This window comes from Dipodomys spectabilis, unplaced genomic scaffold, assembly GCF_019054845.1.
Source record: "Dipodomys spectabilis isolate Male_0828 unplaced genomic scaffold, ASM1905484v1 ptg000187l, whole genome shotgun sequence".
NCBI lineage: Eukaryota > Metazoa > Chordata > Mammalia > Rodentia > Heteromyidae > Dipodomys > Dipodomys spectabilis.
The window spans coordinates 1778061-1795228 of NW_024870864.1; the positions used below are offsets into that span (position 1 = coordinate 1778061).

The 17168-nt window shown below is 40.5% G+C and overlaps 1 protein-coding gene across 2 annotated transcripts in view; it reads left to right on the forward strand.

Moving 5' to 3' along the window:
- Positions 1-13302, forward strand: part of Bub1 (BUB1 mitotic checkpoint serine/threonine kinase) — a 42713-nt gene extending 29411 nt beyond the window's left edge. The window contains exons 17-26 of one of the 2 annotated variants that reach the window (XM_042695525.1): positions 1420-1507; positions 5103-5341; positions 6987-7130; positions 8048-8163; positions 8486-8647; positions 8828-8985; positions 9080-9251; positions 10372-10478; positions 12651-12735; positions 13020-13106. In XM_042695525.1, the coding sequence (XP_042551459.1) occupies positions 1420-1507; positions 5103-5341; positions 6987-7130; positions 8048-8163; positions 8486-8647; positions 8828-8985; positions 9080-9251; positions 10372-10478; positions 12651-12699 (1235 nt within the window). In that variant the 3' untranslated portion in view covers positions 12700-12735; positions 13020-13106. Of the gene's footprint in view, positions 1-1419; positions 1508-5102; positions 5342-6986; positions 7131-8047; positions 8164-8485; positions 8648-8827; positions 8986-9079; positions 9252-10371; positions 10479-12650; positions 12736-13019 lie in introns of both variants that reach the window. The other variant, XM_042695524.1, reaches the window with a different exon arrangement.
- The last annotated feature ends 3866 nt before the right edge of the window (positions 13303-17168 follow it).

The following is a 17168-nucleotide window of genomic DNA, read 5'->3' on the forward strand; positions in this document are numbered from 1 at the left end:
TCCAGAGAGGGACAGGCCACTGTGGACAGACTGACTAACCAAGATGGGGGTGACGGATAGGAGTGGCAGGCACACCAGTTTCACCAGCCACCCCAACTGGCGGCTTCAGCCCCCATGAACTTGGCTGCTGTGTCGATGTCCCTTGAGGGTGCTGGTTTGGAAGCTGTAGCTGGGGACGTGAGGTCAGGGGACATGGGCCTGCTAAGCTGCTGTGGCTCTCATCTGTCAGTGTCTGTGATTGGTTCAGTACCACAGCAGATAGTGGTCAGCTCAGCAGCTGACAGGTACTCTTGACCAAGGAGGGAGTAGAGGCAAACTTGGAGTAGGCATACATTTTCAGTGATGAGGTATGGCAGAAGAGCTGCCCCCAGGCCGGAGAAAACAGAGCCCAATAGGTTTTTTCAGTGATTTTATTCCCTATTTTTCAATCTTACAGCAACTTTTTTCCATGCCGAAGTCAAACCAAAGGATTTAATTGTGCTAAATGAATGGAAATAATGTATTTAGAATATCCTTTTTTGTACATTCCTTATACAGGGCAAAATAAGCAGTCATTGATATGAAGGTACTACTTTACACTTTCTTTTCTGCCAAGCAATACAGTATTTTTGTGGCTATTAGGCTAAGATATAGTTGTCATTTCAAATAGTGTTTTCTAATTTGTTCAAATTCTATCTCAGGAGTCACCTAATAAGAATGGAAAGAGAAATCTCATTTGTTATATGAAAAGTCACACAACCCTCTCCATTTGAAATCAAAGAGCAAATTCTAAAATCAGCCATTGAACATTGATTGACTCCGTTTAGGTGAATTAATGTTAGAGATAAAGGAAAGAATCACATCCTAATTGGCAGTAATTATCCATCTCATTTGTGACATTAGGCTGTTTTTAGGAGACATGGTTCTTGGCTTACATTGAAAATAATCTATAAGAAGTATATCTGGGGCTGGGAAGGTGGCTCAGTGGTAGAGCACTTGCCTTGCATGCCTGAGGCCCTTGGTCCGATTCCTCAGCACCACATAAGCAAAAAGAAAAAAGCCGGAAGTGGCACTGTGGCTCAAGTGGTAGAGCGCTAGCCTTGAGCTGAAGAGCTGAGGGACAGTGCCCAGGCCCAGAGTTCAGGCCCCATGACCAGACCCAAAAAAAAAAAAAAGAAAATTTTTCAAAGGTCTCAAACTGTTGTGCTTGAATTTTTGGTATGTTTGGTAAAGACCAATAGCACAGTAATTTTCTGCAAGTTCATAGGAAAAATAGATATAAATTATTTTTTATATAGCAATGTTTATCATAGAATACAATTTTGAAACTATTGTCCAAGTCAGCATAAAAAAGGAATCCCAGACTTTGTAAATATCAAATGTGTGTATACACATATGTGCACATAATGTGTCTATCTCTATTTTTTTTGTATGTTTCAGAAAATATGGTGACAACACAGGGTACATGTGCAACTTTAACCTCTCATGAAGAAAAGAGGGTACAGCCTCCTAAAGACAGAAAATTCGGGTATAGTATGTTCTCCATTTCATTGTAGCTTTGCATTTTAAGATGTAATTGAACACCTAATCTAAACCCTCAAGGGCTCATGGAATTTTTTTTGACTGGTACCTTTTAAGTGAGAATTGTGTCTATGAATGTGACCATAGTGATGAGCCTGAGCACTGGGTATAGCATGACAGTGACCAAATGAGTGTGACCATAGTGATGAGCCTGAGCACTGGGTAACAGTGAGCAAAGCAGCTGGGGTAACAGAATTCTTGTGAGAACCTTTAACGAAACTGACTTCCATTCAATTTCTCTTACCAGACAAAGACCCTTGCAGAGCTGTGCCAACACATAATCGCCCCTTTATACCCATTGTCATTAAAAAAAAAAATAAGTAACTTTCTTTTAAGAGAAGAAGATAGAGTGCTTAAGCCTCCTTCAGTGTTGGTGCAAGGTACAATACTTTGCAGGAGTAAACTTCTTCCATATTTGATAGACCATTCCATGAAATCAATAGTAAAAGTAGCTGCTTTCTTAAGTACTTATATTCTAGGCAAGGTGCTTATGCTTTTCATGTACTGTGCCCTGTAGTTCATCCTTACAATAACAGAGTTGTGGGAATTATTCTCCTCTGTTATAGATGAGCAAATCACTTCCAAGAGGAATAAATTATTGACCTAAAGTCATAGGCCCTATGGTTTATGGAACTGGAATTTGAACCCATATTTTTTTTTCTTCAGAAACCTTGTTTTTTCCACCATGCTAAGCTATGTTACCAAAAGAAACAAACAAAAAACCACTGATATGATTTTCAACTGACCGGCAAGATCAGTTTTGCATTAATTTTTTTATCAGTAAGTTGGCCATTTTCTACGTGTTTTCTCTTCATTTTTCTGGTGAGAGGCTTGTGCCAACAAGAGATTGCATGGCATGGTGTTGTTCTGTACTGCTACCTGGAGTTTTCCTAAGTCCAGGCAAGTTTTTGATTCACAAGACTACTTTAAACCATAGTTAAACTTAAAAGAAGCCAGGTGATAGTGTCTTATGCCTATAATCCTAGCCACTCAAGAGGCTAAGATATGAGGGTCACAGTTGGAAGCCAGCAAGAAAGTCTTTGAGACTCTTATCTCCATTAAACCATCAGAAAACCAGAAGTGGGGCTGTTGCTCAAGTGGCAGAGCATTAGCCTTGAGCAAAGAAGCTCAAGATTGCCCAAGCTCTAAGTTCAAGCCCCAGGATGGCACCAGAGGTGGGTGGGGGGAAAATTTTAACTTAAAAGAAATAGAACAAAAATCCAGTGAGATGCACACTGCCAAGGGTCTATTTTCTTTGATACTTCCCTTCCCTCTGTACCAGTTAAACTGTAAGGAAACAAGACTTATCATGCCTCTTGCCTTGTTTCCCACTGGTTATTTTTAGGACAAGGTCTTGTTTCCCACTCAGGCACGCAGACTGCTGAGCCTCAGTCTACATACTTTAGTCTTTTCATAGTTGTGGGGATTATAGGCATATGCCACTGCATCCATTTTCCTCCATGGAAATGGAGTCTCGTGGAGTTTTCTTGTCTCAACTGTCCTGGTCCTACCATCCTACCATCCTCCCAACCTCAGACTCCCACATAACTTAGGATGACAGATGTGTATCACTACACCCAGCTGTGGGTTGAGGTAGAATCTTGCAAACTTTTCTGTCCAGGCTGGCCTTAAATCACAATTCTCCCATTCTCAACCTCCTAAGTTACTAGGATTGTAGGCATGAGCTACCAATGCCTGGCTTTGAGCGTTATTTTTTACCATAAGCAACAGGTGACACAGTGATATTCTATCTTTTTAGATATTCAGAAGAAAAGAGCTTAAAATTCATTCTTATGGAGAAAGTTTATTAGTTGTGCACCAACAATAATTTGGATACTCATATCATTAGAAAGCAATGTGTAAGGGTTTGGAAGCCCTTTTTCATTGTGTATAAATACCTTTAATATCTATTTAAATAGTGAATAAGTTATTAAAATCCTTGGAAGTAGTATAAGAAACCTGACAGACAGGTTAACATCACCAATGATAAATCGTGGTGATACATGTTGATGCCACAGAAGGAGAACACTGTGCTGCTCTGATAGTCTTCCCAAACACCAGTCATCACAGTGTAGATGTGAGAAAAATATCAGAAACCCAGTTCTGTTAAGGTCCTGGGAAGAAAAGCCTTGTCAGAATTGTCATTGGAGAGTAAGGAGAGAAAAAAACAGTCCAGCTAACTACAACATCATATCTAGGACTGGATCTTGGAATAGAAGATGGACAATAGTAGAAGAACTGACAACATCCAAATGACAGTTAGATTTGAGTAGCAAAGTGCAAGTGTTTTTTTGTTAGTTTTCACAGAAGTACTTTCTAATAGGAGCTGATAACATTAAAGGAAATTGACAGGAATTTTCCATCATCCTTACAACATTTCTTTAAAACTATTCCAAAAGAAATTTACAGTAATGGAAGTGTGACAAGAAGTAAAACTAGCAGCATATTAAATTACATATATAGATTTACTCCTGTGAAAACAAGCATTTATATATTTGTGGATGTCTATTTGTTGATGCAAGGGCATATGTAAGTGGAGATACACAATCAAAAGTCTCTTCTTTGTGATTCTCCATAGTTCTGTTCTCTATACTGAACCACTGTTCTAGGGAAAAAGCAAGGTTAGTTTCTTTTAAGACATCTTATATAACATGTGGCTGATTTGTTAGCACTGAATTCACATCCAATGAGACTGTACTTCCTGCTGAGTGAAGGTTAACTAATACCTATATTTTCTCTACAAGGCACTTTACAGCCTTCCTGCACTTAGGTGTATCAGACTGCCCTTCACTACTACAACAAATTGAAGACATTTTAATAATGAAATGAACAACAAAAAAACACAAGAATACAAAACCATATGACCCTATACCATAAAAAAGATAGTATTTAAGTAAAGCAGTGAGGCAGAACCTGACCTGGTTTTCACTTGATACTGGGAATATGTATATTGGTTTACTCAAATTTGTTATTGCTCTCTGCAATCTGAAAATGAAAAATGCAAAATCACATGAGTATTCATCTTGTAGTTATGCATTAATGATAGCATGTAGGTGAATTCACCACTGTGAAATTGATGAATGAGGAATAACTTTGCATACATGTACTACCATGCACACACATGTACATATGCGTGTGTGTTTATAGAAATGAATTAAGATATTGAATTATGGTTGATATTTTATTTTTCTCTCAATATCATGTAAGAAATCTTCTTAAAATGAAGTTAGACCTGATTACAGTAGCATTCTTAGATGGAACTTGAGGGAAGAAACTCATTCCTCTCAATTTTCTACCACTAATACCCTGTGTATCACCTCACTTGTTTAAGACATTATATGTCTTTAATTTTTATTTCTATTCATATACTAATTTTATGTATTAGTCTAAAAATGATTTAATCAACAGACTGTGAGGCAGTTTTGAAATGGAATTCCTAGAATGGTAACTAACAGGTAACTGTTTTGTGAAACTTTCATGTGATCAAATCAAATAGGCTTCTAATCACCTTTCTTTGTCTCTTACACTTGTTACATATCTAGTGTAATTCAAGACAAAAGTCCAGTACAAACATTCCTGCCTGACATGACTTCAGCATCTGTACATCAGCCTCGCCAACCTGCTATGGGTGATGTGCTCACCCATAAGGCAGTGGGGGTCCTTGAGGCTCTAAAACATAGAGGCAGTGACCTTGACATCATGGAGCACACATCAGATGCCAGCCCTGCACTTCAAGCACAATGGACACAGATTAGTTCACTTGGGAATGTCAATGCTGCAAGTATGCACAGATGTTCACTTGTAGTCTTGCTATAAGAACAGTAGCATGGACCGAGTGCCGGTGGCTCATCCCTATAATCCTAGCTACTCAGGATGCTTAGATCTGAGGATTGCAGTTCAAAGCTAGTCCAGGCAGGAAAGTCTGTGAGACTCTTATCTCCAGTAAATCACTAGAGAACCGGAAGTGGCTCGGTGGCTCAAACAGTAGAGCACTCACCTTTATCTGAAGAGCTCGGGTACAGCGCCCAAGCCCAGAGTTCAAGCCCCACAACCGACTAAAAACAAATAAAAAAAAAGAACAGTGTGGGGAAAGCTGTTCTGTGAAAAACATCAGAACGAGGACTTGCACATCACTGAGTAGAACACATGCTCAGAACAGAACCTATGCCTGCATCTCAATTCTATTTAGTGGCAATACATTTGAAGGGCAGGTCAATCTGTTTTAATCTTAAATGATAGCAGGACAACTATTGTTAAAAGAGGGAATTAGCCGTGCACTGGTGGCTCGCACCTGTAATCCTAGGTACTGAGGAGGCTGAGATCTGAGGATCACAGTTCAAAGCCAGTCCGGGAAAGTCCGTGAGATTCTTATCTCCATTAAACCACCAGAAAAATGGAAGTGGCACTGTGGCTCACATGGTAGAGCACTTGCCCTGAGCTGAAGAGCTGAGGGACAGCCCCAGGCCCAGAGTTCAAGCCCCACGACCTACCAAAAAGAAAAGAGGGAACTAGAACCTAAGGGCCTATAATACTATTTCCCCTCATTTTACAGACAAGTCAGCATTGCATTTGTGGTTGAGAGCACAGACTGCAAATAGACTACCTAGATTCTAAATTGGGTTCTAATGCTGGCACTCCCTCCTAAGTAGTCATGTGACCTTGACTAAAATTGTTTCCGTTCTCGTTCGTCTATCGTTTGTGTGAAGCAGAAGTAATGCTAGTATCTACCTCGTGGGATCATTGGAAAAACTAAGTGAACATTGGTTCCTTAATAAATGTGAAATGATCTGAACACTGTTCTATACATGCTTAATTCTAAGGAAATGATAACCCCCTAGTGGGTAAGACTTTCAGAAATTTCATAACACTCTTGGAGAGAAGGCTTTGTCTTCCCTTTAAAAAGTGTTTTTGTTTTTGGTTTTGTGGACCCAAAGCCCATCTCCTATGTGCGAGTTGTGCATAGGTAGTAGAAATCGTTTGTCAAGACTAGAGTGTAGAGCAGTTGCTCTAGCCTACTATGTGAGAAGCCTTGGGATTGATTCCTAATATTGATACTCATGTATGTGGGTATAAGTGGAGAAACAGTTAAAGAATATGTGTATCTGAGCACATTAGAAGTAACTAATGTCCAAATGTGTCTTTAGACACAGTTGTCATCATTAAAGTTGTGATCCAGTACCTCCATAAATTGAGAAAGATGTAGCCAATTGATTCCCTTTGTCAACAAATGAATATTGGCCAAACTTATAAATTTTAAATGGCAATAAATACACTGAAATATCAGTTCTGACATTTGAAAAAAGTTTATTATTGAATTAATATTCTATTAAGATCAAAGCTTTTGAAAACTTCTTAATGTCTCAACTTGCTTTCTCTAAAATTTCATTAGAATAATTTGTTCCTTTTTTTGTTCCTGTTTCTCTTAGAGTTTACAGTTGAAAACCCATGGGATAATGACTTGATTCTTAAGCTTTTATCTGGACTTTCTAAACCAGTGAGTTCATATCCAAATACTTTTGAGCACCAGTATAAACTTCCAACCATCAAGCCTAAAACTGAATTCCAATTAGGTAAGAATTAATAGAGAACATAACTTTGAATTCTTTGATAACATGTATATAGAAGATGCTAAAAGTAATATATCCTGTAACACATGGAGAAACTAATGAAATCTGAAGAAAGTGTGGCATTTAGTTAATAGGAACATACTATGGATCTTTATTTGTGACAAGCCTGCCATAATTATGTAGAGTTAACAGGCTAGACTGCAGTGGTTCATGCCTGTAATCCTAGCTACTCAGGAAGCTGAGATATGAAGGTCGTGGTTCCAAGCCAGCCCAAGCAAGAAAGCCAGGGAGACTCTTATCTCCAGTTAACTATCAAAAAAGTCAGAAGTGGAGCTGTGGCTCAAGTGATTGAGCACTAGTCATGAGCAAAAAAAAAAGCTCTGAGACAGTGCATAAGCCCTGAGTTCAAGCCCCAGGATAGGCGCGCGCACGCACACACACACACACACACGCGCGCGCACACACACACACCTCAAAACAAAAAGTTAATTGTAGGGCAACTGGCTGTATACTATGTAGAACTTTGTCCTTTTTATTCTGTTGTAAAAACACATACATTGTCCCAAACTTTGTTTATTAGCGCTTTACAAAAGATTTTTACATGTTCTTACCAACATCTCGAAAGTCATACAAAGCAGGAAGCACGAGTACCCTTTCTAAAATGTGAAATCATTGGTGAGAGGGAGACACATGCCCAAGGCCATGCAGCTCAATGTCCTGAGCCAACATCACACCTCTGTGCCAGAGATTTGTTAAGAAGGCTCTTTGGTGCCAGGTCTTTCTTTCACTTTTTTCTAGACCTTCCCCTATTTATTTTTATTCATCAGAGCAGTTAAAAACCAAGAAAAATTGTACAAATTCTTTATTGTGTAGTCACTAATGATTCGGGCCTTTTCTCATTTTAACACTTTTTTTCCAAGGTCCTTCGCTGGTGTATGTCAATTGCCTTCTTGGAGAAGGAGCTTTTGCCCAGGTCTATGAAGCTACCCTTGGAGATGTGAATGAGGTGAAAAATAAGCAGAAATGTATTTTAAAGGTAAATGATCTCAGGGGGTTCTTGTTTAAGCAGTATAGAAGTAAATTTTATAACAAAAGTTCTTTGCCTCCTTTTTTTCCTTAAAACTATGTTTTCATTGAGATCTGTAGTGAACGATTACATAAGAACTATCCTGTGAAGACTCAGAACTGCCTTGCCACTAAAATTATCCTGAAGTAGTAAGCCCCATGTTGTAAAGCAGTTCATAGATTATCATCACTCTTTATACCATGTCCTTTATTGGAATGGAGCTTGCTTTCTTGGTATCCTATCCAGAATGTGAAATGGGATATGAATGTCATGGATCTGATTTGTATTACAGGTCCAGAAGCCTGCCAACCCCTGGGAATTCTACATTGGGACCCAGCTAATGGAGAGACTCAAGCCAACCATGGAATACATGTTTATCAAGTTCTATTCTGCCCACTTATTCCAAAATGGCAGCATATTAGTAGGAGAGCTCTACAGCTATGGAACATTATTAGTAAGTGTTTTGTTTCCACGATATGGTCATGAATTTGAAGTGCATTTCTGCTTTATGCCTTGCACCTGTCTTTTGTGGTTAGAACGTTTGCTGGACAGGAAGGTGAGGCAAAGCCTTTTTGACTAGAAATTTCATGTATCCTCCACAACCAACTCAGGGTGTCACTTGCATTGTTTCTAGAATGCCATTAACCTCTATAAAAATACCCCTGAAAAAGTGATGCCGCAGGCTATCGTCATCTCTTTCGCTATCAAAATGCTCCACATGATTGAACAAATTCACAGCTGTGAGATCATTCATGGAGACGTTAAACCAGACAATTTCATCCTGGGAAACAGGCAAGTGCTCTGTAACAGGCCTCCTTCACCCTTCTCTAGCAGCCGCTTGCTGTTTGTGCTCATGCATCTTGACCTTTGTTTTTGTTTAATCTAGATTTTTGAAACAGGATGATGATGATGATTTAGCTGCTGGCTTGGCACTGATTGACCTGGGTCAGAGTATCGATATGAGACTTTTTCCAAAAGGAACTACATTTACAGCCAAGTGTGAAACTTCTGGTTTTCAGTGTACAGAAATGCTCAGTAGCAAACCATGGAACTACCAGGTATGGGAGTAAAACAAGAGCTTTGAAAACTTTTTCCTCTCTCTCTTATCAGATTTTCAAAATGAATTTGGGATTCTACTTAGTTTGAACTAGTGGGTGAAGGAAAGATCAAACTTATGGCTGAGGGGGAAGATAGAATTACTCCTGAGCAATATACCTTTCTCAAGTCTATCATCAGCAAAGGGAAGCAAATGCATTGTCAAAGTTTGACCCTAGGAAAAAGCACTGATTTGTGACCTTTCAAAAGGAAGTCATGCTACCAGGATCCAGCTTCAGTTGTAGATGAAAGCAGCTTGGTTTCCTTTTTGGGCCAGAATTAGCTGGACACCCCAGCCTATTGACTGTGGGCAGAATTGAGCCAGTGTTTCACACATCTGGCTGTTTTCATAGGTAAGTAAGTGAACCTGACTGCTATAAGATGCTGCTGCCAGATGTCCTCCAGATTACCTTATCCAAATGGTTGCATCAATATTATCATTAAGAAATACGTCACAATTTCCATCAAAGTTAGTTATCAAGTAAAGAATACTAACTAGGACAAATGTAAAGTTTGAAACTAGGTTAACAAAATCTCTACCCAGTTTCCAGGTGGGTAGAAACTCGCTTTTCAGAAGCCATAGTTAAAAGGGGCCAGGGTGGGAGTCTGATTTCTATTCTACTGCCAATAAGACCCCCAACTGCACAAATGCTAATCTAGCATTTCCTCAGGCATGGAGTGGGACAGACAGTCTGTTGTCTTACAGACGTGGGCCACAATGGAGAGTTCTTTTCAGTTATAAACATATAACCACCAGAATCACAGTGGAGGGAGTTGGAGCTCCCAAGCAAAGCGATTCTACTGTTGTATTTGCCGCATGCAACAGAATAAAAGACTTGGGAAGAACACTAACTAGGTCAAGAAGCACAGAGCTTTCTAAGGGGCCACCTCGGGAGACAAGGGTGTTGCTCTCCCATGGAAGCTTCAGGCAGGGCCTAGACAAGCAGTGGGGCATCTCAGTAGCTTTCAGAGAAATCTTTAAAGCCCTATGGTTATATAACAGTATCCAAGTTAAAAGTTACATATTTATAGGCTCGTGAGCAAATTACTATTGAGTGACATGCACCTGTGTTTTCTCTACAGATTGATTACTTTGGCGTTGCCGCAACAGTATACTGCATGCTTTTTGGCACTTACATGAGAGTGAAAAATGTAGGAGGTGTCTGGAAGCCTGAAGGTCTTTTTAGAAGGTGGGGATTGGCAATAGTATGACAGTGAAAAGAATAATATAGCAGAATGGTGGTGGGTTTTGTCTGGCAGAAAAAGGAGTTCTGTCGCTGTGTGGAAAACTTGTCTTAGGCAGTGTGGTGACAGCTCAGTACTGACTCAGGCAATGCTCAGATCACATGGTGCCACCACTTCTGTTTCCCCACATGTAAAAATAGAGCAGCCAAGGGCTGCTCAGTAGAGTAGCTCAGTTCCAAAAGGCTCTGAGTTCCATCCTCAGCACCAGATGAAAAGGGCCAGGAGCAACCAGTGCTACATGGCATCACTGAAAATTGCCAGCTGCATGGTTGGATACTGTGAACTCCAGTGTTTCTACCTATGGGTGGGAAGACTCACCTAATGTCACTGAGCCTCAGGATTTTCCCATGTGTTTTCTTGTCTCCATTAATGGGAATAATGCAGATTCTTCTTAGATGTTTCTTATAAGAAGCAAAGGAAATTATGAAGGTGCTTTGAAAGTTATATAGTAGGAGGACACAGCTTTCTATTATAGGACATATTTTAAGTCCCCTCCTTATCTGAGTTTAGTTCACTAACACTTTGTTCTGATCTACAAAATTGCAAGAATGGACTGGAGCTCATCCTGTCAGTGTGGATGGCTCTTCCAGAGTAGCACCTTGTGAATATACTACCGGTGCTGTGTAAGGTTAGGTACATGTATGTTCCTTATATGACTTATACTTCCCTCTCTTAATGCTTTTTTTGTTTTGTTTTTTTTGTCAGTCTTGGGGCTTGAACTCTGGGCCTGGGTGCTGTCCCTCAGCTCTTCAGTTCAAGGCTAATGCTCTACCACTTGAGCCACAGTGCCACTTCCGCCTTTTTCTATTTATGTGGTGCTGAGGAATTGAACCCAGGACCTCCCTCATGGGTGTGAGGCAAGCACTCTGCCACTGAGCTGCCTTGCGAGCCCCACCTTCTTTCTCTTAACGGTTTTTTTTTTTTTTAATTTATTTTATTTTATTTGTGAACATACTGACAGAGGGGTTACAATTACATAGGCAGGATAATGCATACATTTCTTACCAAGCATTGCAGCCTCCTCCTTTGTTTACCCTTCACATCCCTTCCCAGCCTCCCCCCTACCCCCACCCAGTCCCCAGTCCTAATCCCTCCCCCCACCCCCGCCCTGCACTGACATTGTAAAGCTCGTTATGGACATGACAACTTGTACTTCTCATTGTTGCAACAGGTCCACCTGTATCCTTAAACGACTTGTTTTGCCCCATCTCCTCCACAAGTTATACTGACATCAAATATAGTGGAAGCAGTCTCGTAACGTTTTTGAGAAATAAAAATTCATACAGAAAAGTACTTTCATACACACAGCTTACTGGAAGTTTACGTGTTGATATTCTTTAAAAACCAAAACTTAACACTTGGATTCTCCGCACTCTGCCCACCATCTTCCAAAACTGAAGAACAAAAAAGTAGTTGGTAATAATTTTATGAAATGTCATGTGGTATTCATAGATGAGGTTCAATCTCCTCAGGAAGACTAAAACAGCTATGTTTTATTTTGTATAATGAATCATCAGATTGAGCATTCTTCCTGCATTCTTTCTCGTGCTCATAATGGGAGGACCGGATGGTTGTTCAGAAGGCTTCCAGCTCTGACAAGTGAAGGGAAAGACTGAAGCTCCCCCCCTACAGGTCGGGTGACCAGGCTCTGGAGTCCAACTTCAGTGTGGTGTTTTCTTCATAGGGGCTTCTCGCCAAGACATGAAGTTTGCAGTGTCTGGAACTCTAAAGACTGAGCACACTCAGGGCAGTGCAGCCTGTCTGCTGTCTGCTTGGTCCTGGCTTGAGCACAAATAAGCTCTTGCAATATGGCTGCATTATGAGATTCTGACTATTCTGTACTATTCACAACCAGCCAAAAGCAGATAGCTTTTCAACCATGTTTCTCAAACCGAATGTGTTCAGATATTTGGTTGCATCTTTTGTTGTTCTTGTTTGTGATGGGTTCAGTGCTTCCATACATTTTTTTCTTTTTTGAGGTGGGGATTACTGGAAAAACTCAGGGCACTGTGCTTGCTAGGAAGGCACTCTACCTCTTGTCACACCTCCAGCCCCCTTTTTGCATTGGTTATTTCTGAGATAGGTCTCACTTCATATGCTTGGATCCTTCTCCTTAGGCTTCCCCAGTCATCACTGGAAATGACAGACTCAGGCCACTGCACCTAGCAAAGGCTGGACTTCCCTCATAGTTTGGGGTAACAGGTATGCATTACTGTGCCCAGCCATTGGTTAACATGGAGTCTCATAAACTTCTTTTATGTCTGGGCTGTTCACAAGCCATGATTCCTCAATCTCTGCTCCCAAGTTGCTAGGATTATGGGCTTGAGTCACACTGTACCTGACAGTACTTGCATTCTCACTCAGTAAATGGTATTTAGGTGGGAATTGTCCTCTTATACCATCCAGGCTCTCAGGAGTCAATGTGTGAGCATATTGTGTGTTTTGAAGGCTGTGTTTTATCCACTGTTGATGCTTTGTCTCTTCAGGCTTCCTCATCTGGAGATGTGGGAGGAGTTTTTCCACACCATGTTGAATATACCAGACTGCGACCATCTCCCATCTTTGGATTTGTTAAGGCAGAAGCTGAAGAACCAGTTTCAACAGCACTATTCAAGCAAGATCCGAACCCTGCGTAACAGGCTAATTGTGCTGCTCATGGACTATAAACGTTTGAGAAAGTGAAATGCAGATGGGGACACTCTCCAGAAGACACTGTGTAAAGACTGATTTTTTTAATGTGTTTGTTACAAATAAAGTCCATAAAACAGACCCGTGTAACTTAGTTGTAACAAATACTCCAACCAAATTAACAAGTGGGAGGTTGGAGGCAGCTAACTAATGGATCTGTTCCAGTAGGCAAGCATTCATGACAATGCATGTGAACCTTCCCAAGAAGACACATTGGATACCCTGGCCTTTTTAAGCCAAAACTGGGCCAACATGACTTTTGTCCCTTCCTTCTGTGTAAAAGGAAAACTTCCAAAAGACACCCAGGGTCTTAAAAGCTTTTGTGGGGAAAAAACAAACAAACCTGTCTGTCCTTTACAGTACCATTCAGTGGAAAATCTCTATTCTTGGAAATAATTTTTTTGGGGTGGTCAGTATTGGGATTTTGAACTCAGGACCTTCATCTTGCTAAATAGGTACAATACTGCTTTTATTGACTTTAGAGCTAGAAGGGCCCTCAGGTTGCACAGGTCTTCCTGAAAACATCTGAGACGCACAGTGCAGGAGTGTGAGGTGAATTACTTCCTTTTGCAGTATCCTCAGCCACCATGGCATTGGCCATGGGGCTAGAACTCAGGCCCTAAGTGCTGTCCCTTATTTCTTTCACTAGGCTAATGCTCTACCACTTTGAGCCACAGCGTCACTTCCAGTTTTCTGGTGGTTAATTGGAATAAGAATCTCAGACTTTTCTGCCCAGGCTGGCTTTGAACCACAATTCTCAGATCTCAACCTCCTGAGTAGCTAGGATTACAGGCATGAACCACCAGCGTCCAGCTCCTTATAGTCTTAATTTGCATTTCTTCTATGAATTAAGCCAAACATATCTTTTTCAGCTATGTGTGTGTTATTTGCTGAGAACTCTTTATTGTTCTATTTCCTTTTAATTTGTAAGAGTCCTTAAGTATAGGAGACAGATATCTCCATTTATTGTATGTCTCTTGAATAGTTTGTTGACATGAAAAATCTAAAATTCTGCTTTATAGTCTTAATTTATAAAGCTTTAAGTGGCTTTCGATGTGTGTCTTAAAAACGTTATCTGTAAGTATAGAGACAAAGTTCCAGTAGTTGTTTGATTTTTTTTTAAGTGCACTAATTTCAGTATTTATGATTAAATTACTTGTGGGGTTTTTTGTGTCAGGCCTGGAGCTTGAACTCTGATCCTGGGCAATGTCCCTGAACTTAGTTGTTCAAGGCAAGCTTGCTCTGCTACTTGAGCCACAGTTCTACTTCTAGCATCTCAGTAGGTAATTGGATATGAGTCTTATAAACTTTCCTGCCCAGGCTGGCTTCAAACCATGATCCTCAGATCTCAGCCTCTTGAGTAGCTAGGGTTACAGACATGAGGCCAACTGGTGGTTATTTTATATTAGATATCCCATCCTTCCTTTTTGTAGTTGATAGTTTGAATACATGAAGCCTTTTGATTTCTGTGCAAAGCTTTTCATTTGATTCTTGAGGTTTCTGAATTAACTATCATAATGAAAGTAATGCTTATACTTATTATTTTCGCTCTAATTTTTTTGGTAGTTTTTTTTTCTCTTCCAGTAACCTGCACCCTAAGAGAGCTGTGTAGTATGGTACTGGCATGTTAGGTGCTGCTTTCATGGGAGCTCTTGTGGCCTTTATTCATTAAGCTTCATGATACTGGTTTCAGATACATTTTTAATTATGTTAAGTATTGATATTATTGTTTCTATTCCAAACAAATGAGAACTATAACACTTCTACACTTTCCTTACCCATATATCTACTCAGTGGGTCCAGCTATATATCATTTCACTACATGAACAAGTACCATAATTTATTATCCAGTCCTTTATTAGACAGAGTTCATTGATTTCATAGCTTTCTTGCCACAAACACGAGTGCAAGTGCCCTATGGATAAACTACTTACTAGAATAGGATCACAAAATATGCTTTTATTTTGGAAATAAAAAGTAACTTAAATGGTCAATTACACACTCAACTAGTCACTTGATCTAGATGGGAAGTAGATGGTGGCTGCCAGAAGCTGGACAGGGAATGAGTTTCTGCTTTGTGGGATGGAAGCATGCTGGAGCTGAGCTGTGGTGAAGGCTGCATGACAGCGTGAGTGTATGTTATCATTTAGATGAGTGTATCCCCAAGGCCTGAGTGTTGAGCTCAAGCTGGCCTGAAACTAAATGGATCAGAATTGTGCATATCATGTATGTTAATATGTTATAGTTGAATTTTTTTTGTTGGTTATGGGGCTTGAACTCTGGGCCTGGGCGCTGTCCCTCAGCTCTTCAGCTCAAGGCCAGCACTCTACCACTTGAGCATAGCGTCACTTCTGGCTTTTTTCTATTTATGTGGTACTGAGGAATCGAACCCAGGGCCTCATGCATGCGAGGCAAGCACTCTACCACTGAGCCACCTTCCTAGTCCTTATAGTTGCATTTTTAACTGGATGCCATGATATATTCCTTATAGACTTTTCAGGCTTTTACATTCAGTAGTAATTGGTTTGTTAGCGCGCACACACACACACACACACACACACACACACTCCATCCCAATCATGTTTCATGAATAATAATCTATCCACTCATGGATATATACGTAATTTCACTTGATCAAATAAGGTAATTATGAAGTAAACCTGTTTATATAAGTTTTCAGGGTTTGGTTTTTGGTTTTTGTCTTTTTTCATATGTGAATCCTTTGGGAAGAATTTCAGAGTTTGATTTAGTGCCAATGACTATTCAAATTGCTGTTTTTCAACTGATGCCTCTTCCGCCTATGGCCACCAGGGGGCGAACCAACTCAACTATTATCTGCAGGCTTGGCTCAAAGGGAAATTGGAAGGGTTCTTCATTTTCATAGATGTACTCCAGCTGGAGCCTTCCTTTCCCAGTCTACTGGCAGAGACTGAGCAGCTGTGAGCCTGGCTGAGGCTTGTCATTTGGAAGTTTCCCCCTCTGCCTCTGCTGTCTGGTGAGAAATGACAATGATGATTACAGAATCTTCATGTGGTAGACCACTACCAGCATGGGATCACTCATCCCAAGGTTAAAAAAGAAACCACTTGTGTATTCTGCAAGCCAGTGGATGGGTTCTGTGTTAGAGATGGGTGTGTATGATCTATGACACTGGGTTCTTAAATCCCTGCACAAAAAAGTGCAATGTGTGAGGTTTCTCAGGTGTTTGTGTACTATGTCAACACTAGCTGTGATGGTCAGGGCTGCCCCAGGGGAAAATGCATTTTAGATCCGCTGCCTTAGAGCAGATAATACTCCAGGGGAAAAACACTGGAAGCAGGAGTCCCTGACTGTTGTGAGCAGCTTTAGTCTCATAGAACTGGATTGTGTAGCAGCAGCCAAGGACGAATGGGAACCACTGAAAGCCTGAACCTAGATCTGTATCAGTCAAGGTCTGCACACTCAGGATGGGCTATGATGCTGAGATGCACCGATGAATATATTCATCAGGAATCTTTAATCTCATTAGTGAAGGGAACTGGATGCTGCTGCTTCTCCCTTTCAACACTGACTTGGGTTGCATGCACTTCAAGGGTCTCTTAGATGCAAAAGCCTTTTCCCTCATGCTATGTGTGTATGTATAATCCAGACAACCATGGCTAAATAAAGATGATCTGTTACATGTTTGTATTGGGCATATGGCTAAAGAGCTTCAAATAACCGTGTAGATTGAGTTTTGCATATTGTTGCTCTCAGAACTTGGGCCACATTGTGGATGAGTTGCTCATGTGAACCACATCGCATGGGAGATGTTTTTGTATGTGTTATAGGTGAAGGTCCAGTCATAGCAGATGAGCTGCTGTTGACATAGGCTATGTGACAGGGTCTGGAAGCGCATTGAGTAGATTCCCCTTCTAAGACTGAAGCCCTATACAGCTGCATCTGTGACCTGGTGTTTGATAATGCTG